We start from the raw sequence: 22,053 nt of genomic DNA, 5'->3' as shown, positions 1-22,053 counted from the left end.
TTTGAAACAATACATGATTACATTAAAAATAATGTATTCTACAGGAAAATGAAAAAAGTATGTGTTGACTATTTGCATGAATTCTGCATAGGGAAGGATTTTCTAGTTCTAACTCCAGGAAAATATGTTACAGAGAGGAAGACCTCTTGACTTGATAAAGTAAAAACCTCCTGACATAAAAAATCATAACGAGATAAAGAATTAATGAGAATGTATATTAGTAAGGCAAAGAAGAGAATGATATAACATCTTTATATAGAAAGGCCTACACAATTCAGTGCAAATGTCACTAGACAACCTTCTCAATGGGAGAAAATATTTGCATACTAGACATCTGACAAAGGGCTAATAATTGGAATCTATATAGAATTCAGGAAATTCAGCAAGAAAAAAATCAAACAACCCCATTAATAACTGGGCAAAGGACATGAACAGAAACTTTTCAAAAGAAGATAGACTTATGGCCAAGAAACATGAAAAAATGCTCAACATCTGTAATTATCAGGAAAATGCAAATCAAAACCACCATGAGATATGACTTAACTCCAGTGAGAATGGAGTTTTTTATTAAAAAGTCCCACCACAACAAATGTTGGTGTCAATGCAGAGAGATAGGAACACTCATACACTGCTGGTGGGACTGTAGAGTAGTACAACCTCCATGGAAAGCAATATGGAGAGAACTCAAAGAACGAAAAGTAGATGCACCATTTGATCCAGCAATCCCACTATTGGGTATTTACTCAAAGGAAAAAAAGCCATTTAATGAGAAAGACACTTGCACTTGGGTGTTTCTTTTTTTTTTTTTTAAACACTGTTACTCAAAGTCGTACATAAGATTGCTGCATTCCTATGTCTTCTCAAGTGTTTCTTCCTTGTGTTGCCCTTTTCCTTTCCTACTTGGTGAGATTTGGCTTTCCGTTCAAGGATCTTTTTGTAGTTTTGGTCCTGTTTCAGCCTAGTAATAACCACCTTGCTGGGGCGAGTGCCCACATGGACAATTGTGTCATTGGCCTTTTACCGCTACACCGTTCAATGTAGATGGCATATTTCTTCCTGTAAAAGCGGACTGCTTTGCCTAGTTGCTGACCTTTATAGTATCTCTGAACCACCTGAACTTTATGATCCTTTCAGATGGGCATGGATGGAACGTTGTACTGCTGTCTCAACTGTTTGCAAAGAGGGGAGTGTGGGAAGGTGCATTGAAATGCCTTTTGCTGTTCTTGCTTCAGTCAGAAGTAACAAAGGGATTAAACTTCACTTTGCCTGCTGCCACTCCAGTGATGGCTGCAAAAGTGAAAAGCGCAATTCACAGTTGCAAATATGTGGAATCAACCCAAGTGCCCATTAGTACATGAGTGGATTAACAAAATGTGGTATGTGTCTGTTGTGGAGTACTACTCAGCCGTACAAAATGGTGAAATAGTACCTTTTATAACAACCTGGATGGACTGGAGACCATTCTCCTAAGATGACGTATCACAATAATGGAAAAAGAAACACCACATGTACTCACTATTAAATTGGAGCTAATTGACCAACACTCATGTGCACATGTGGAAGTAAAACTCAATGGAAATCCGGCGAAGAGGGGATGGGTAAAACCACACCGAACAGGTACAATCCACACTATCTGGTGATAGGCACACGTATAACTTTGACTCAAACTGTACAAAAGCAATTTCTGTAGGCGAAATATTTGTACTTCCATCATCTTCTGAAATGAAGAAAGATGGTTGGGAAGTGATGTAAAATATTATCAGTGGTTACCTTTAAATGGAGGGATGGTGAGTGTTTAGTTTTCATCTTTTTCCTATATGTTTATGTTTTATAAATTTACTATAATGAACATGTATTGCAACACAGTGAAGCAAAATACACCACCATTTAAAAACTAAGGAATCAAGGACTTGTCCCAATAACTAATAATCACTCACAGTCAGAATCTTAAGTCGAATCCAAGAGGGATGATCTTGTATCGGTCCCCTAATTTACCTGTGCCTAGTTTCCTCTTCTAGAATTATCCTTGTCTACTTAGTCCTGGCAAAATCTGTGTCTGCTTGGTTCAGCTTTCTGCATGTGCAGGTTTATTCCTATAAGTGAGCTGCTTCCAAATCTCGGCTTGGAAATGGTCCCTGAAACTCAGAGTAAGTGACCTTTCCTAGATCTTGTCAGAATTCCTTGTCATTGGGGGGACCTTTTAGTCATAGACCAAGCTGCAAACTGAGCTTCATTCTAGACCCTACGTTCTGTATGATGTTGTCTTTTGGTGGTTCCATTCTTTGGCTGAATCCACTTGGATACCTGTACCAAGTAGGTAAGTCACCCTATGAGGGTTACTGGCCGGCCATTCCCTCTCTCCAGGCTGCAGCTCTGTCCTTTGACAGTTGGTCCTACTCCTGTCTTGCCAAAGTCAGGCATTCTCCATTTGTCAAACCTGCTAGTGATGCTGAGCTTCCATCCTTCCTTAAATTTGAGTTTTCAAAATTGTAATAGCGAAGTCCAGTTAGGAAGGCATACAGGAGAGCCAGGGCTTCTCTTCTGGGGAAGTACCTTTACTGAGTAGAATATTTTCTCAAGCCGAGGAGTCTCCACAAGGCCCCCTGCATGTCCTTGTTCCTCAGGCTATAGATGAAAGGGTTCAGCATGGGGGTGACCATCGTGTATACTACAGATGTCACCATTCCAGTATGTGCTGAGTAGGAGGATGAGGGCTGGAAATACACCAGAAAGAGGGTCCCATAGAAGAGAGTGACCACTGACAGGTGAGAGCCACAGGTAGAGAAGACTTTGTGCTTGCCCCCGGCAGACTGGATCCCAAGGATGGTGCGCATGATGTGGCCATAAGAGACCAGGACACAGGTGAGAGGGATCACACCTGAGAGAACTGCTTCAGTTAACATTGTCACCTGAAAGATATGGGTGTCTGAACAGGCAAGTTTGAGGAGTGGGGGTACATCACAGAAAAAGTGTGGGATGGAATGGGAGGCACAGAATGAGAATTGGGTCATCAGGAGGGTGAGTGAGAAAGCTAGGCAGTGGGAGCAGAGCCAGGATGCTGCCACCAGCATCAGACATCGTCCGGGGTGCATGACCATGGTGTAGTGCAGAGGAAGGCAGATGGCCACGTAGCGATCATATGCCATCACAGCCAGCAAGAAGTCATCCAGCAGGGTTAGAGCCATGAAGAAATACATCTGCATGAAACACCCGGTGTAAGAGATGGTGTGATGCTCTGTGTGCATGTTCACCAGTACCTTGGGAACTATGGTGCAGGTGAAGCAGATCTCAGTGAAAGACAGGTTGGCCAGGAAGAAGTACATGGGGGTGTGGAGGTGCTGGTCAGAAGCAATGGTCAGGATGATGAGCAGGTTCCCCAACGCAGTGACCAGGTACATGGCCAGGAAGAGCCTGAAAAGGAGAGGCTGCTGTTCCGGAGTGTCAGAAAAGCCCAGGAGTAGGAAGTCAGAGATGGTGGTTTGGTTTCTAAATTCCTTCTAAGGCAGAGAAATTAGCAGGTAATCCTGGTCAAACAAATTAACCTTTAAAAATTACAGAGTCCAAAGACTTTAGCATGTTTTTCTTTGTTCCTTGGGTGGTAACTGAGATTCACTACTGAGTGTAACTGCACATTGGCAAATATGTACAAATGTCAGGACTGTGGACCATGATAATGAGGCATTGGGATGAGGGTGTAATTTTGTTTCTAGATTCCTGAATATGGTATGTTTTCTGCATAGATCACCAGAGTGAGACTGAACTGCAATTCACCTTGAAGAACCTCTAGAAGTTTTAATTTCCACTTACATAAAACGTCTTAGAGAAACAGTTTCCAACCTCACTGCCTTAATGAGGAGCTCATGCATGGGGTGACACATAGACTAGGATTAATGGGCAATACAAGTTTCTCTATGCGTATATGTGTGAGTTTGTGTGTGCACAGGAGTTCAGGGAGATGGAAGACAGATAATTTCTTCAGAGAGGAGCCAGCTGAGCCTTAGGGCTTTCTGGGTGTGCTGGCAGTGCCCCTTTGCCTTTGATCGCCATTGCAGTGTGTCAGTGTGGATATGAGAAGGTGGCAAACTGAAGGCACTTTGCCATTAAGGGGCCATCGTTTTCATCTTTATCGTCAACTTCGCCATCAACATATTTCATGTTAAAACCTGGGCTGGCATCAGAGACCTCATGAGAATCCCTTCCCTGTTCCTTCTCCTCAGTGTGACCTTGATCAGTTATTGAACCTGTGTGAATCTCTGTTTCCTACCTGTTTGTACCATGTGCAACTTTTCATGGCACCACCTAAACTATTGTAGAGATAACGGAGGTGGAGAGCAGGCCTTCTCTAAGAGTAGTGACTGTTAGGTCGTCATTTGTAACAGCTGATGAAATGTGACCCAGGACACAATGTCAGGGGAAGGTTTGAATGATGTGCCTTTCCAGCTCTGTTGCTCATATATATTTAAACTTTGGGAAATATTCACCTCCTTTCAGCCTTGCTTTTCCTACCTATAAGAGTTAGCTAATAACCCTACCTGATAGTTTTGTTGCGGGGACCCAAAGCTGGAGGCATTGAAGTGTCTTCATGCAGCATCAGGGGCAACCAAAATGAGAAATTCCAACATTCCTGTTTGATGGTGTGGAGGAACAAATGCAATGAGCACTGAAAGGCAGCGTGTGCTACTGTTTGTTTAGTGTAGTGATTAAAAATATACTATTTTCTTTGGAGTGTGACAGAATTTTCCCCCTTCTTACTCTTTATGTGACTTTGAGAAAATCATTTAACCTCTCTTGGCTTCATTGTCCACACTTTTTAATTAGGATTATAACAGAGTTTACTGTATTAGGGTAGATATGAGATAAAATACCATAGTGATTGTAAATTATTTGTTTATTCCATCATAATTTGTTTAGAGGCAGGGTCTTGCTCTGTTGCCCTCTGTTGCCCAGGCTGAAGTGCAGTGGTGGAATCATGGCTCCCTGTATTCTTGGATTCCTGGGTATAGGTGATCCACGTGCCTTAGCCTCCCAAGTATCTGGGACTACAGGAACACACCACCATGTCAGGGTAACTTTTTAAATTTTTTGTAGAAATGGGGTCTTGCTAAGTTGGCCAGACTGACGTTGAACTCCTGGGCTAAGCGATCCTCTCTCCTTGGGCTTCCAAAGTGGTGGGATTACAGGCATGAGCCACCATGCCTGATAATTGTGAAATGTTTCCAAGAGGGCTGACACATAATAAGTGCTCAATAAAATTATGTATTTTGGTTATTGCTGTTTTTAATGAATCGAGGGTGCTTTGTCCTTGTCTTTGTGTCCTGATTCTTGCCTGCATGTTGGCCTTATATACTGTGAACTATTTATATTGCAAGTCATCATCATCATCAGAACCACCTTGAACAGTTCAGAACACTCCAAACTATCAATGCAAAGCATCTCTTTTGGCATCTGGGGACCAGGTGGAAACCTGGTAAATTAATCAGTAGAGTATGATTGTTAGTAATTTTATAATGGGAATAAATAGACCATCTTAAATAGTTATCCACCAGTAAAAATTTTAAGAAGAAGAAATGATGTGAATGAGGTTGGTAAAGTGTAAATGGATGTAGAGTGTAAATTACTGGTATTGACCTGGTGCGGTGGTTGAGAGAGATTCTGGGAGCCACACCTGTCCCTGTTCACTGTGAGTGAATTCGGTCTTGTTATTGCTCAGGTGCTGTGTGAAGGTCACTGATGCAGCTTAGAGAAATGAGGGTTAGAGAAGAAGGGCGTGAGGCTCATGCTGTACAATGACCTCAGGTGGCACCATCAGAGACCCGATGAGCAGCAGAGCCCGGCACCCCTCATGGTGATGAAAAGAGGCAGAAAATGATTAGTGGAGGGGGAGAACAGAAAGGAATGGGAAGAAGGAAAACAGGAGAGGCTCTATGGGCTCCGTGTGTGTGTGTGTGTGTGTGTGTGTGTGTGTGTGTGTGTGTGTGTGCAGGTGCACATGGCCTTAGGTAGATTGTATTCACTGTCCCCACCTTATGCCTCAGTTCTTACCTGGAGATGCCGGCCAACCTCAGACTCTGCCACTACCACCAGGGAGATTCTGCTCGTTGCCCTGTTGTCTCCCCAGGAAATCATGGCTGGAGTCAGAGAGCCTGTCCCTGTCTTAGGAGCAGCACAGACTGAACGAGATCTTTAATGACAACTCAGGCCCAGGAGCCAGAGGAGGTTCTGACTCTCACATGTGGAGTCTCCTGGGACCCAATCACAGACCTCTTAGTTAGACACAAGATGGGGCAATTGTCCAACCTCCCAGCTGTCCCCTCTGGACTGTGGTCCCCTGAGTCCCTGCAGTGTCAGTGATGCCTCCATTCAGGGTGACCAGGGCTGGGATCCAGAGAGCCACTGACCGTGGTTTCTCCCTTAGGTGAGCTGCAGGCTGGATTCATCATCTTCCATCCCCTTTTCATGACTTAGTCATGGAGCCCACACTTTCTAATAGAGCCCAGTCTTCATGGATGAAATACAGTATGTTCCAGAAAATAAGAAAAAGTAGAGAATAAAGTATATTAGATGTCAAAATCTTTACCTTCAAATGCTATATAGAAGGAACATTCTTCTTCTCTCTGACCACAGAAAGCAGAGATAAGACTGATATTTAGACTGTGTATTGGGCACTGGTATATCTATGTATTTATTTATGTCATAAGTGTATCTTATATATTAAGGAATGTATAGAATACATATGTGGTGTTTAAATAATGCTAGTAAAATTAATGCCCATTCTCCCACTATTTGCTGTAAATAGCAATTGGCTCTATCCTTTTGAGGTCTCATGTGTGCCTCTTTCCCATAGCATTCTTTTCATCCCTTTTTGAAAAAAGATGTATCATGTGTGTTGTGTACCATTTTCTTACTTTTCTTTGTAGTTTTGCACATATGCATGTATGTTTAATATATAGCATGCTTGGGATTTTTATGTCCTTTTTGTAAATGGAATTATACTTTTTTACATTTTTCTGTTGCTTATGTTGTTCAACAATGTTCTTTTAGATTCATTCATGTGAATGCGTGTAGCCGAAGGATGTTCACATGTGTTGCTATTTTGTACAGGTTGATAATCCCTTATTATAAATTTTTGGCCTTCGGACTTGCAGAACTCATAACTTTTGGATTGGGAATTATTTGTATGTCAGCTAGGATTCTCTCAGCAGGTTCTAGGGTAATGCCTCATAATCAAGCACATTGTATTTCTATAAGGGAATAAATGAGTATTCCCTGTAAATATACCTAGTAAAGAGTATAAATAGCCTCGTGCAAGTTCAGATCATGTTTTGCAGCTCTGTGAGTTCACTGAAAACGTTAACAAAATTTTCTCCTGTCAGAGCATTTGAATGAGAGAAATGTAGACATATTCTGGTGAGTATGTTTAGTATTTTTCTCTTGTGTGCATATTAAAGGTTAAATAGGGAAGTAAAATACATACAGAACACTACACAAACTAGAAATATACCACCCAAGAAACTATTAGAAACTAATCACCTGTGTGTCACAGAGTAGACACAGATCAAGGAGTGGAACGCTGCTGGCATGTGGGAACAGCTTGTGTGCGCCCTGCTAATCATTACTATTCCTCCTTGAAGGCCAAGAATCACCATACTCTTTCTAACATTTTATATTAGTCTTGTCTCCTTTTGAACTTTGCATTCATGCAACCATACATTATGTATTCTTTATTTTTCCTGGCTTCCTATGTTCAATAGTCTACATTGGTGAGAATATCCAGATACTGTCTATAGCAATGGTTTGTTGACGTTCATTGCTGTGAGCTGCTCCATTGTATGATAAAGACACATATTACCTATGCAATCTATTGTTGAAGGAACAGGTGTTTTGGGGGAGCTATTTGGCATAATGCTGGCATGATCATTCTTGTGCATATTGTTTGGTATACATGTATATCCCTTTCTATTGCACACATACCTAGAATATAATAGCTGGATTCTCGAATTCATATCTTCAGTTTTGGCACACAATGTCGGACTGTTTTCCAAAGAGAGTGTACCAAAGTACACTTCTACCAGCAATATATGTGAGGACTCTGCTTGCACCATACCCTTGATGCAGTTGGTGTGAATTCTTTTTATTATAGTCATTCTGGTGTGTGTGTGTGAGTGTGTGTGTGTTTGTGTGGGTGTGTTGGGGCATCTTGTGCTGGTTTGAGTTTATATTTCAATGATTAATAATGAGATCAAGTAGCTTTTAGATACTGATTAGCATTTTTTTTATCAGTCTTGCCCTGTTGCCTAGGCTGGAGTATAGTAGTGTCATCATAGCTCACTGCAACCTCAAACTCTGGGGCTCCAGAAACCCTCCTGCTTTAGCCTATCAGGTAGTGGAATTACAGGTGCACACCACCATGCCTGGCTATTTTTTCTATTTTTAGTAGATCCAGGATCTCACTCTTGCTCAGGCTGGTCTAGAGCTCAGGGGATCCTCCCAGCCCAGCCTCCCAGGGTGCTAGGATTATAGGTGTGAGCCACTGCACCTAGCTTCTTTTGACAATTTCTGGAGATTGATACTTAGTTATTATTTTGCAATCTTTTCTTCTTCTTTTGTAACATTTGCATGTACGGGGATACGTTTTCTGTAAATAATGGTTTATAGTGGTTCTTACTCAGATACAATATTTTCTAATGGACATTGTGATTTTTCTTTTTACTTCTAGATTCTTCCTAGTGGAGTTCCCAATTCCTAAATATGTGGGCATTTCTAGTTATATTTTTTTCTGGTTTTTAGCTTAATTGCATGTGGTCTGTATGATTTTAACCCTTGGCCATTATGGAGGTTTGTTTTAAGGCTCACTAGATGAGCATGTTTTGTAAAATTTCTTTGAGTTCTTGCAAAGGATGTGTTCTCTGCAAGGATTAAGTGTGATGTTCTATGTATTTAATATATCCCTTAGATGAGGTTATTAGTTGTGATTTTGAAATATTCTGTATCTTTACTGAATTTAAAAAACCTATTTGTCCTATCAGTTACCTAGCATGTTGAAATCTCCCATGGAGAATGGATTTGTGTAGTTTTCCTGCTGTTCTATTAATTTTTCTTTATGTATATTTGTGGTTTTTTCATTTTGAAATAATTTAGAGGTGTTATATTTTCCTGGTGAATGAAAACTTTCATTGTTATGACACGAACCTTTATATTTATAAAAATGCCTTACTGTCCATTTATTTGATAATAATAGAGCCATGCCAACATTTCTATGGTATATTATTTTCAACTTTTATTCTCAATCCTTCTGTATCTGTATTCTACATTTGTTGAGTAACCATCTTATTGAAGATGTATTTATTGAGCTATACAGAAAATGCAAAAAACCATACATGTATAAGGTTATGAATTTTCACACAGAGAACACACTCACACCACCAGCACCGAGATCGGAAGGCAGAATCCAACCGGCATCTGGAATCCCTCTTGGGGTTCCCGTTTAGAGACAGTCAGCATTTATAATTGATAGTAATTGTATATCATGAAATGGAGAGAGAGAACTTACAGAAGGTGAGAGAGAGATGTTCAGAGACAACCGCTTCAACCACAAGATTTCATTTAAAGCAATACATGATCACTTTAAAAATAATGTATTCTACAAGAAATGAAAAAAGTATGTGTTGACTATTTGCATGAATTCTGCATAGGGAAGGATTTTCTAGTTCTAACTCCAGGAAAATAAGTTACAAAGAGGAAGACCTCTTGACTTGATAAAGTAAAAACCTCCTGACATAAAAAATCATAATGAGATAAAGAATTAATGAGAATGTATATTAGTAAGGCAAGGAAGAGAATGATATAACATCTTTATATAGAAAGGCCTACACAATTCAGTGAAAATGTCACTAGACAACCTTCTGAACGGGAGAAAATATTTGCATACTAGACATCTGACAAAGGGCTAATAATTGGAATCTATATAGAATTCAGGAAATTCAGCAAGAAAAAAATCAAACAATCCCATTAATAACTGGGCAAAGGACATGAACAGAAACTTTTCAAAAGAAGATAGACTTATGGCCAAGAAACATGAAAAAATGCTCAACATCTGTAATTATCAGGAAAATGCAAATCAAAACCACCATGAGATATGACTTAACTCCAGTGGGAATGGAGTTTTTTATTAAAAAGTCCCACCACAACAAATGTTGGTGTCAATGCAGAGAGATAGGAACACTCATACACTGCTGGTGGGACTGTAAAGTAGTACAACCTCCATGGAAAGCAATATGGAGAGAACTCAAAGAACGAAAAGTAGATGCACCATTTGATCCAGCAATCCCACTATTGGGTATTTACTCAAAGGAGAAAAAGCCATTTAATGAGAAAGACACTTGCACTTGGGTGTTTCTTTTTTTTTTTTTTAAACACTGTTACTCAAAGTCGTACGTAAGATTGCTGCATTCCTATATCTTCTCAAGTGTTTCTTCCTTGTGTTGCCCTTTTCCTTTCCTACTTGGTGAGATTTGGCTTTCCGTTCAAGGATCTTTTTGTAGTCTTTGTCCAGTTTCAGCCTAGTAATAACCACCTTGCTGGGGCGAGTGCCCACATGGACAATTGTGCCCTTGGCCTTTTGCCGCTACACCGTTCAATGTAGATGGCATATTTCTTCCTGTAAAAGCGGACGGCTTTGTCTAGTTGCTGACCTTTATAGTGTCTCTGAACCACCTGAACTTTATGATCCTTTCGGATGGGCATGGATGGAACGTTGTACTGCTGTCTCAGCTGTTTGCAAAGAGGGGAGTGTGGGAAGGTGCATTGAAATGCCTTTAGCTGTTCTTGCTTCAGTCAGAAGTAACAAAGGGATTAAACTTCACTTTGCCTGCTGCCACTCCAGTGATGGCTGCAAAAGTGAAAAGCGCAATTCACAGTTGCAAATATGTGGAATCAACCCAAGTGCCCATTAGTACATGAGTGGATTAATAAAACATGGTATATATATGTTGTGGAGTACTACTGAGCCATAAAAAATGGTGAAATAGTACCTTTTATAACAACCTGGGTAGACTGAGGACCATTCTCCTAAGATGAAGTATCACAATAATGGAAAAAGAAACACCACATGTACTCACTATTAAATTGGAGCTAATTTATCAACACTCAAGTGCACATATGGAAGTAAAACTCTGTGGAAATCAGGCAGATGGGTGGTGTGGGGAGGGGATGGGTAAAACCACACCGAACACGTACAAACCACACTATCTGGTGATGGGCACACTTATAACTTTGACTCTAACTGTACAAAAGCAATTTATGTAGGCAAAATATTTGTACTTCCATCATATTCTGAAACAAAAAAGATGGATGGGAAGTGATGTAAAATATTATCAGTGGTTACTTTTAAATGGAGGGATGGTGAGTTTTAGTTTTCTTCTTTTTCCTACTTGTTTATGTTTTATAAATTTACTGTAATGTACATGTATTGCAATATGGGGAAGCAAAATACACCACCATTTAAAAACTAAGCAATCAAGGACTTGTCCCAATAACTAATAATGACTCACAGTCAGAATCTTAAGTCTAATCCCAGAGGGATGATCTTGTATCAGTCCCCTAATTTACCTGTGCCTAGTTTCCTCTTCTAGAATTATGCTTGTCTACTTAGTCCTGGCAAAAACTGTGTCTGCTTGGTTCAGCTTTCTGCATGTGCAGGTTTATTCCTATAAGTGAGCTGCTTCCAAATCTCAGCTTGGAAATGGTCCCTGGAACTCAGAGTAAGTGACCTTTCCTAGATCTTGTCAGAATTCCTTGTCATTGGTGGGACCTTTTAGTCATAGACCAAGATGCTAACTGAGCTTCATTCTAGACCCTAAGTTCTATATGATGTTGTCTTTTGGTGGTTCCATTCTTTGGCTGAATCCACGTGGATACCTGTACCAAGTAAGTCAGTCACCCTATGAGGGTTACTGGCCATTCCCTCTCTCCAGGCTGCAGCTCTGTCCTTTGACAGTTGGTCCTACTCCTGTCTTGCCAAAGTCAGGCATTCTCCATTTGTAAAACCTGCTAATGATGCTGAGCTTCCATCCTTCTTTAAATTTGAGTTTTCAAAATTGTAATAGAGAAGTCCAATTAGGAAGGCATACAGGAGAGCCAGGGCTTCTCCTCTGGGGAAGTACCTTTACTGAGTAGAATATTTTCTTAAGCCGAGGAGTCTCCACAAGGCCCCCTGCATGTCCTTGTTCCTCAGGCTATAGATAAAAGGGTTCAGCATGGGGGTGACCATTGTGTATACTACAGATGCCACCATTCCAGTATGTGCTGAGTAGGAGGATGAGGGCTGGAAATACACCAGAAAGAGGGTCCCATAGAAGAGAGTGACCACTGACAGGTGAGAGCCACAGGTAGAGAAGACTTTGTGCTTGCCCCCGGCAGAAGGGATCCTGAGGATGGTGCGCATGATGTGGGCATAAGAGACCAGGACACAGGTGAATGGGATCACACCTGAGAGTGCTGCTTCAGCAAACATCATGACCTCAAAGATATGGGTATCTGAACAGGCAAGTTTAAGCAGGGGGAGAAGATCACAAAAAAAGTGTGGGATGGAATGGGAGGCACAGAATGAGAATTGGGTCATTAGAAAAGTGAGTGAGGAAGCCAGGAGGTTGGAGCAGAGCAAGGAAATGGCCCCTAGCATCAGGCAGCGTCTGGGATGCATGACCATGGTGTAGTGCAGAGGAAGGCAGATGGCCACGTAGCGATCATATGCCATCACGGCCAGCAAGAAGTCATCCAGCAGGGTTAGAGCCATGAAGAAGTACATCTGCATGAGGCACCCTGAATAGGAGATGGTGTAATGTTGTGTGTGCATGTTCACCAGCACCTTGGGGACTATGGTGCAGGTGAAGCAGATCTCAGTGAGAGACAGGTTGGCCAGGAAGAAGTACATGGGGGTGTGGAGGTGCTGGTCAGAAGCAATGGTCAGGATGATGAGCAGGTTTCCCAACGCAGTGACCAGGTACATGGCCAGGAAGAGCCTGAAAAGGAGAGGCTGCTGTTCCGGGGTGTGAGAAAAGCCCAGGAGTAGGAAGTCTGAGATGGTGGTTTGGTTTCTAATTCCCATTTAAAGTAGAACTATTGAAGGAAAATCTTGCTTTAATATAGATCAACTCCAAAACATTATATAATTCAAGGCATTTTGTCTATTTTCTGCAATCTTCCTAAAGGTCACAAAGATTCACTGGTGTGTCTTGCTGGTAGGCTTGTAAACACGAGAATATGCATGCTAGATCCTGGACAATGATAATGGGAGATCTTGTTGGTGTTGCATTTTGCATTTTCGCTATCTATTAAGTTGTGCTGGCAACCTCTTAGATGAAGTTGAGCCGGAGAACAGCTGGGAAGACTTTCCTATATCTTAGTTTCCCCTCTTCATCTTGTTTCTTTTTTTTAAATAGGAAAGTTATCAATGTCATAGGCTTGTGAAGTTTGAATAAAATACCTTGGGTATATGCATTTACTAGAAAATTATTATGCTGTTGTGTGTGTGTGTGTTGGGGTGACAAGGGAACTCAAGTTCTTGGTATAATGGGAATATCTACCCTCTTTTCCTTTTGAAGACACTTCACATGAGGTAATGTGGATAAATTAACTTTATAAAGTCAAAATTGTGTTACAAATACAAGATTCCATCATCATTGTCATCAACAACATTATCAATGTCATCAATCATTAGGATTGTTGGGTTTGGTATCTTATAGACTAGATGGAAATCCTTTCTCTGTCTTTCCTAGCTGTGTAATCCTCCGCAATTTATACATCCCGGTATCCTCTCTGAGCTTCACTTTCCTGGTCTGTAATTGATGTACATAATTCATAAAATTGTAGATAATCAGTGAGATCACATATCTAAAGTGCTAGTATAGGGTAGGCTTTCAATAAGTTGTGATAATAGTTATTAATGTTGCCAGTAGTAGTAGATCAAATGAAACCTGGAGTTTCTGATGTGCTAAAAAATATTAGATGACATACCTCCCTGCTGTAACCCTCAATAACATTTTATATTTTGTGTAAATTATTTATTTCCTCTGAGCCTCACATTTTCTTCATTTTTTAATTTTTTTATTTCAGAATATTATGAGGGTACAAACATTTTGGTTACATATAATGCTTTTGCCTTGCTCATTTTAAGACACGGACATACATAGCAAGACTCCCATCTCAACAAAAATGAAAAAAAATTAGCTGGATGTGGTGGTACACACCTGTAGTCCCAGCTACTTGGGAGGCTGAGGCAGGAGGATCACTTGAGCCCAGGAGTTTGAGGTTGCTGTGAGCTGTGATTGCACCACTGCACTCTACCTGGGTTGACAGAGAGTGACCCTGTCTCAAAAAAAAGAAAAAAAAAGAAAAGATAAAAAAAAAAAAGGGCTTGTTGAAGTATATCAGTTGTTATAGACTCTTACTGTGCTTTAATAGTGACATAGGATGATTCTGAACGGCCCTCACGATCTAGTGGCCTGACGGTGAATTGTCCATGCATAGTGCAGGCATCCTGGGCATGTCACTACTCGGTTACCATATCTTGGCCACTGCTAGGAGCTTAGGAATGGCTGGTCTACGTTGATTTCAGGCTGGATTCTCAGGGAGTTCATGAATTTTAAATTGAGTCCTTCCTCATCAGGAGAGTCAGATTGTATTTGGCTGAGAGGGAGAAAGGGGCAAAAAAGGAGGAAGGAATGGGGAGAAGCTGTGTGTGTGTGTGTGTGTGTGTGTGTGTGTGTGTGTGTGTGTGTGACTAATGCTCCCATTTCGGCCCCCTCCACTCTTACCTGGAAATTTTGACCATGCTGAGATCCTGTCACCATCAGTGGGTGTTGGGCACACCTCCGCTCTTTGGTCTGCCTCTCCTCCTCCTCCTCAAGCGCACTGGCGGGATCCTCAGTGCTCTTCCTTTCCTAGCAGCAGCACAGGCTGAAGACACAGGCTGAAGCAGCCTGTCCTTGGGCACGGGAGTCAGGGAAAACTGCGGGCTTTTCACATGCGGTGTCTCCCGGGACCCAATCCCAGACCTCCTAGTTCAAGACAAGATGGCGTAAATGTCCAACCCCCCTCAGGACCCAGCTGTCCCCAGCGGTATCAGGAACACCTTTGTTTCAGAGTGACCAGGTCTGGGGATCCTGAGACCACGCCTCCTCATATCCCTCCCCCGGGCACGGGAGCGGGAGGGCTCCTTCTCCCCCTGCCCTAACCTGCGCTGGAGTCCACACATTCTAATCAGATTCCAATCCTCATGAAGAAAACCCATCACCTCCCGGAAAATAAATCGTAATAAGCAAATAGAACAAATTTGGTGTGGAATGGGCAACACAATCATTGCCTTCCAATTCCTACCGTTCTGTCATGTAGAAAAAGTGATCAGACTTGTTCCCTGTAACTCCAGAGGGCAGAGATATGACTTATATATAAAATCTGCAGAAGTGACACTCACTTCCGCACACAAGATTACTTTAAATTTTTTTCTTTTCTTTTTTTAAATTATGGGTACATACCAGCTGTATATCTGTATAGGGCACATGTGATGTTTTGATACAGGCATACAATGTGGATTAATCAAATCAGGCTAATTGGGGTATCCATTACCTCAGGCATTTATCATTTCTTTGTGGCAGGGACACTGCAATTCTGCCCTTTGAGTTATTTTCAAGTATACCCTAACTTATTGTTGATTATAGTCACTTCATTGTGCTGTCAAATATTGTTCATTCTATCTATCTAATCATTTTTTTGCACCCATTAACCATACCCACTTTGGCCCCCCCTCCCTGTGAATCCTCCCAGTCTCTGGTAACTGTCATTCTACTCTCTGTCTCCATGAGATCAATTAATTTTAATATTGGACCCCCACTACTTTAAATTTTTTTAAATTGTGAAATGCATACTATCTATGTGTCTAAAACATATAAGAATAGTTTTCTTGTAGTCTTATCTATGAATATATGCATAAAGCATTTATTATTCATATTTGCCTATTTTTGACCTTCTCATGAATGAAATCATTCAGCTTCTTTCGGTCAATATAATGTTTTTGATATTCATGTTGATATTTGTAGCTACAGGTCATTTTTATTTTTACCACTGTGTAGTAAAGGTTAACTCTATACTGCCCATTACTTTTAGAACTTTTCCTTTGGGAATTCAGAATGTTTCCAATTTTAGAAAAGAAGATGTGCATATATAATCTGTTATGTGATACCACCAATAGGTTCTGGAATTGCACACTGTGATAAAACATGGTGATCTTTTGGCAAGTAAATGTATGAATATTCATACCAGGTGGGACGAATATCCACATACATATCAATCCAGATCAGGTTTTGCTGGACAGTAAATTTGCTAAAACTCCATAAAATGCTTTTCATTGATTTCTATATTTCAGGATTACAGCTACAGGATTGTGGACTTACCTTCCATTGTGGGATGTACCATAATGCATTTTTCCATTCTATTGTTGCTGGACATTTGGGTTTGTTGTCAGATTTTTGCCACTATTTTTAAAAGAAATTGTTTATTATACCAAGTGAAACTCCTCCTATTCTGATATGCATAAATGATAGTTAAATAAATGTGCCTTACCTTCCCTACTGTTTATTTCTTCTTAAAAATATCTTCTGCATGCAAGTTGGAGAAACATTTTGAGATTACCATTCTCTAAAGAGAATATCTTCACAATAACAACCTTTCATCTTTCCTTTGTTCTATTAGTGACATTTTAGTAATAGTCCCAGATTTATTATTTCAGTAGAAATGGCTAAGAAACTAAGATTTTGTTTCCTATTTCTCTTTTATCAAGTTAGATTATTTTTATAGATGAGAGAGTAAAATTACAATAAATGAAGATAGAACATCATTTTTCTTCCATTTTGAACATCTGCCATAAATATTCCTGTACAGTCTCCTGGTGCACCTGTTCAATATTCTCTACAATCAGTCAAAAGGAGTAGAATTGTTTACTGGGTCATTGATTCAGGCATTAGTTCTGAGAACCAAGATGGTCTTGTGAAGCAAGGTGAGTCTAGTTGTATGTATTAGGGTTCTCCAGAGAAACAGAACCAATAGGCTACATAGATATAGACATAGATATAGAGAAAGAGATTTACTATGAAGGATTGGCTCACAAGATTATGGAGGCTGAGAAGTCCCAAGATGTGCCATTTGGCAAGCTGGAGGCCCAGGGAAGCTTGGTAGTGTAGTCCAAGCCCAAAGGCCTGAGAGCCAGGGAATACTATAGTGTAAGTCTCAATGAGAGTCTGAAGTTCTGAGAACCAGGAGTGCCAAGGGCAGGAGAAGATGGATGTCCCAGCTCAAGGAGAGAGAGTGAATTCACTTTTCCTCTGTGTTTTTGTTCTATTTGGGCCCTTAATGGGCTGGGTGATGCCTTCCCACATTGGTGAGGTTGATCTTCTTTACTCAGTACACTGATTCAAATGATAATCTCTTCTGGAAACACCCTCACAGACACACCCAGAAATAATGTTTTATCAGATATCTGGGAAACTGTTAGCCAAGTTGACATATAAAATTAATCATCACAATGTGTAACAGATTTATTTGTAAGGGAGTGGAATAAATCTTTCAGACTCAGTCTGAGACCTATGGAAAAAAAGAGGGAAGGAAGGAGTTTTGGGATAGGAAGAGAGTCTTGAACTACAACAAAATACCAAGAAAGGTTTGGCCAACAGGGGATTCAAAGTTGTTCATCAGAAGAGTCCCATATTTCTATGGAATGGGCCTGTCTTGGTACTTGCCATGCGAGGTCGCTGGCTAGGAGCAGCCTGTATAAGCATGACCTTGGCACCATTGTGGTGCTGGACCAATGGGGGGCAGTAGCTGGAGCCATCACGCTCTCTCTTCAGGAGATCCGAGTGGCACGCTTTCCTGGCTGCCATAGTCTACCCTTTGCACTGCACAGATGCAAGTCCCCACACAGGTGTGGCGAATGGTTTTGATGGGCCCCCCTTCTTTGGAGGAAACTTAGAAGAAGGAGGTAAGCAGGATGAAGTACAGCTCCCTTTGCCACGGTTGGTCTTGAGTCTGCAGCTGCTACTCATCCTCACCTTCCTCCTCACTACTGTGTGTTCCCGATGCACGTCCACCCTCAGCTCTCACCTTGGTGTCTTGGGGATTTACTTGGTAGTAAGACCCAAACATTTACTACTGGGGGTCTGAGACCTTGGTAAGCATATGCTTCTCAGGCCAGGGTTGCTGTAGTTGTCCGTTTGCAGTTATAGTTGTGAAGGGAGTTCCACGAAGTGCTCATGCAGATCACCTGGGTTCTGTGTATTACTCCCTGCCTCCCACCCAGTGAAAGCAATCGTACTCTGAGAGTTGACTTTGGTCTTGGAAAATGATTTCCTGGGACTGATGTCTACTTACCTCCACTGACTGGTTCCTTCTAATCTTCCCTAAAAAACTTATTTTATTTCTTCTTAAAACCAATTTATTTGCCTCAAGTTAAAAAGTTGCAAACACTATCACAATCATAAAAACTAACTTTTATTGAGCATTTACAATAGGCCATGTGGTGTGCTACTTGCTTTACACAGATTGTCACCTCACTTAATCTTCATGAAACTAGCTACTGTTATTATTTACATTTAATAGGTGGGACAAGCGAGGTTTAGCAGGGTTGTTAATTTGTTGATGATTACAAAAATAGTAGCAGCCAGAATTGGAATTCAAAGCCATTGTGTTCCTTAGCTGATCCTTCTGCACCATGTGATAGCTTTCCATTGGCATATGTCACCTAAAACAAAGAGCAAGCTCACTGGATGAAGTCTTTTATCCTATTGGCGTGGCTGTCTCATCCTTTTGCACCTTGCTTCAAGACAGACCCTTGGAAAAATTCTTGATCTGTTCAAGTTCATTTTATATTCTACCACATCTTTCTTTTCCTCATTGAGGTACATTGCTATATTCCCCCCTTTTTTATATCCAGCCCCCTTAGTTCCTCCTGTGTAAAGTTCTAGTTTCACCTCAATTTTTTTCACTTGTCTGCTTCATGTGATTTAGCCATAGTTTGTCTTTCAGATGTTTGAAGTGCTGGACAGTGCTCCCTCCCTATTTAGGCTTTGGTGATGAAATTATTTGGAAGACAATGAGGGTGAGATGGAGGAGTGGGGATGGGGAAAGGAGGATCAATGGACATCATGTCATAATGATTGGGGGAGGCCTTCTCCATACTCACTGGAAACCCTAAGAAAATTGACAACACAGTGATAAGGTCCTAAAGATAGAATAATTATACTGAATTTCCAGAAACACTTAGGTTGAATGGAGTAGGAGGATGTATGAAAGTATAACTATTTCCCACCCCACTCTAAAACATGGGATCTTAGTTGGAAAGGGACCACAGAGACATTTGCATATATTATCATAATGATTGACATTTATTATGAGCTTGCTATCTGAGAGACACTGTTGTAAGCACTTAATACATAATTCATATATGTCTTAGGACACTTATATCATTTCATCCTAACAACAGTCCTCTTGACATGTAAAAAGCCAGGGTACAGAAAGACTAATGTAAGATTATGGGGTTGGTAATTATTGGATCTGGGCTTCAAGCCCAAGCATTATACTACAGGAGTAGGGATTTAAAACTAAGAGAGTTTAAGTAGATTACCTAAAGTCACTAAATGCTAGGTGTGGAAGCTTTTAAAATTTTTTTGTGGTGAAATATTGCTCTACATTGGTAATCAACATGAGATATATGAACTAGATATTTCAAAAGAGAAGGGATAAAGATACTGAGGAAGAAGGAAGAAGTTGGGAATTTTTACTTTATAATTTAAGATATTTATAACCATGACTCATCTAATTTTTATGAGAAAGTATGACATTCTTATTATAGCAAGCTGTTGACAATCTCCTTTCTGCTACTTAGAATATAAGTACTTTTGAGGACAGAAGCTATGATTTTTTTGCTTTCCTCACAGGGTTAAGCATACTGCCTGCAGATACTATGTGCTTAACACATGATTGTTGAGTTGATGCATAAACTCCTGGAGGTAGTAAAATATATATGTTCTATTCTGTTCTTTTAACTAGCTTTCTCAAGGCCTGTTTCATGTCCTTATTCCTAAGGCTATAGATGAAAGGGTTGAGCATTGGGGTGACTACTGTATAGATGACAGTGACTACACGATCTTTTGTCACTGAGTAGGTGGATGAGGGGCGAATGTACACGGATATTATGGTCCCATAGAAGAGCGCCACAACCATGAGGTGGGATCCGCAGGTGGAGAAGACTTTGTACCTGCCTCCCCCTGAGGGGAGCCTCAGGACAGCACGGGTGATGTAGACATAGGAGACAATAATGAGGATAAAGGGACTCATGATGACCAAGGAGCCCTCTGTGAAGGCCAGAAGCTCATTGACAGAGGTGTCAGAGCAGGAGAGCGTTAGCAGTGGCTGGACATCACAAAAGAAGTGGTGGATGACATTGGGCCCACAGAAGGAGAGGCGGGCCATGAGAATCGTGTGGGTGAGCGAGTGCAGGTGGGACACTGCCCAGGAGGCCATCACCAGCAGGAGACACCGCCTGGGGCTCATGGTTGTGGTGTAATGCAGTGGGTTACAGATGGCCACATAGCGGTCGATGGCCATGGCAGCCAGGAGGAAGCTGTCCGTGATCCCAAAGGCCACAAAGAAATACATCTGGGTGAGGCACTGAGCAAAGAGAATGGTCTTTCTCTGAGTCAGCATGTTCACTAACATTCGTGGCACGATGACAGTGGTAAAGCAGATGTCCACCAGGGACAGGTTGGAGAGGAAGAAGTACATGGGGGTGTGGAGGTGGGCATCCCCCCAGATGGCTGCAATGATGACTGAGTTGCCCACCACATTGACCAGGTACATGGCCAGGAAGCTGGCAAAGAGCCACGCCTGCTGTTTGGGGTCAGTGGTCAGTCCCAGAAGAAGGAATTCAGTCACATGGCTCTGGTTCCTCCTTGACATTGCTGTCCTGCAAGTAAAAAATATGAAGGAATGTTTGGTGTGTACCCTGGCTTGGAGTCTGCAGTCTGGTAGAGGAGATACCTCATGAGGTATTTCAGCTCGTGCACTGCATAAGGGTCGCCATGCATGTAGACTGCATAGAGTATATAACTTCATAAGTTTGTTGTTGACACACCTTGGTTTCAATTTTCACTTTGAAATTGATTAATTTTGTGAAGTTGAACAAGGCACTTCATCTCTTTTTTTTTTTCCCAAAAGACAAAACTTATAATACCGATATTCTTAGGATAAATGGTAAAGATTATAGAAAAGGTATTCAGAAAGTCACAATTTTTATCAATTTCCAAAGGTAGTGTAAATATGATACATCTTTTTGCTCTGTCTGGCCTCAGCTGCTCCTCCACTGTGGAGTATCAGCCTCCACCTATAATTTCTTTCTTTATTCTTCCCCTGTGAAAGAAAAAATGGGGGCATCTGTTTTCCCTATAGAAATCACATAAACATTGTAGATTCTGTATTCCTGAGTCAAACCCCTCTTGAAAAAAACATACTTTTATAATGCATTTGGGAGTTTATTATGTGAAGAAAGTTCTAGGAAAATTTGGCATGTCCATCATGGTGTGGAACTTTCTTGAGTGGGTGGGAGGTTGAAGAACAATCTCAGGCAGCCTATTCACCCAACATTGGGCTTGATGTTTCAGGCAGGTGGGTGGCATCAAGGAAGATAAGAGGAACTTATCTTGACAGGAGGAACTAAGAGGTGGGTGCCCTTACAGGCAAGAAGAGTCAAAGGAGTACAGTGGGAAATGGAAATGTGAGAAGATATAACATTATGGCAAAAAAAAAAAAAGAAAAAAAACCCCACTAAGAGGTATGAATAGAAAGGAACTGAGGTTCAAGAACTGGTCACTTCCCCCCCTTAAAAAGGCTAGAGCCAGGGAGAATAATCCAAGACTCCAGTCTGGCAGGAATTGAGGCCCTAATAATTTATCTACCAAGGTGGGGACTCAACTGAAATGGAGCAAGACCAGAAAACCACAAGGGCGTAAT

The 22,053-nt window shown here is 41.1% G+C and overlaps 3 protein-coding genes and 2 pseudogenes across 3 annotated transcripts; all 5 read right to left on the bottom strand.

Annotated features, from left to right (window-relative positions):
• Nucleotides 1-850: 850 nt before the first annotated feature.
• On the bottom strand, nucleotides 851-2,421 carry LOC105875315 (large ribosomal subunit protein uL24 pseudogene; annotated as a pseudogene).
• Nucleotides 2,422-2,555: 134 nt separating this feature from the next.
• Nucleotides 2,556-3,398, bottom strand: LOC142874249 (olfactory receptor 1G1-like). The gene has a single exon (XM_076008435.1). The coding sequence runs from the start codon at nucleotides 3,396-3,398 to the stop codon at nucleotides 2,556-2,558; it is 843 nt and encodes a 280-aa protein (XP_075864550.1).
• Nucleotides 3,399-10,451: 7,053 nt separating this feature from the next.
• On the bottom strand, nucleotides 10,452-11,959 carry LOC142874248 (large ribosomal subunit protein uL24 pseudogene; annotated as a pseudogene).
• A 204-nt stretch (nucleotides 11,960-12,163) lies between these two features.
• LOC105875314 (olfactory receptor 1G1-like) lies at nucleotides 12,164-13,105 on the bottom strand. The gene has a single exon (XM_012772250.2). The coding sequence runs from the start codon at nucleotides 13,103-13,105 to the stop codon at nucleotides 12,164-12,166; it is 942 nt and encodes a 313-aa protein (XP_012627704.2).
• A 6,968-nt stretch (nucleotides 13,106-20,073) lies between these two features.
• On the bottom strand, nucleotides 20,074-21,003 carry LOC105875313 (olfactory receptor 1L6-like). The gene has a single exon (XM_012772249.2). The coding sequence runs from the start codon at nucleotides 21,001-21,003 to the stop codon at nucleotides 20,074-20,076; it is 930 nt and encodes a 309-aa protein (XP_012627703.1).
• Nucleotides 21,004-22,053: the final 1,050 nt, after the last annotated feature.

The sequence above is a fragment of the Microcebus murinus genome, chromosome 12 (assembly GCF_040939455.1).
Source record: "Microcebus murinus isolate Inina chromosome 12, M.murinus_Inina_mat1.0, whole genome shotgun sequence".
Classification (NCBI taxonomy): domain Eukaryota; kingdom Metazoa; phylum Chordata; class Mammalia; order Primates; family Cheirogaleidae; genus Microcebus; species Microcebus murinus.
This window is presented reverse-complemented; position numbering and strand designations above follow the sequence as displayed.

Coding starts and splice junctions, on each gene's coding strand:
- LOC105875313 (XM_012772249.2), bottom strand. CDS start 21,003: ATGTCAAGGAGGAACCAGAGCCATGTGACTGAATTCCTTCTTCTGGGA.
- LOC105875314 (XM_012772250.2), bottom strand. CDS start 13,105: ATGGGAATTAGAAACCAAACCACCATCTCAGACTTCCTACTCCTGGGC.
- LOC142874249 (XM_076008435.1), bottom strand. CDS start 3,398: ATGTACCTGGTCACTGCGTTGGGGAACCTGCTCATCATCCTGACCATT.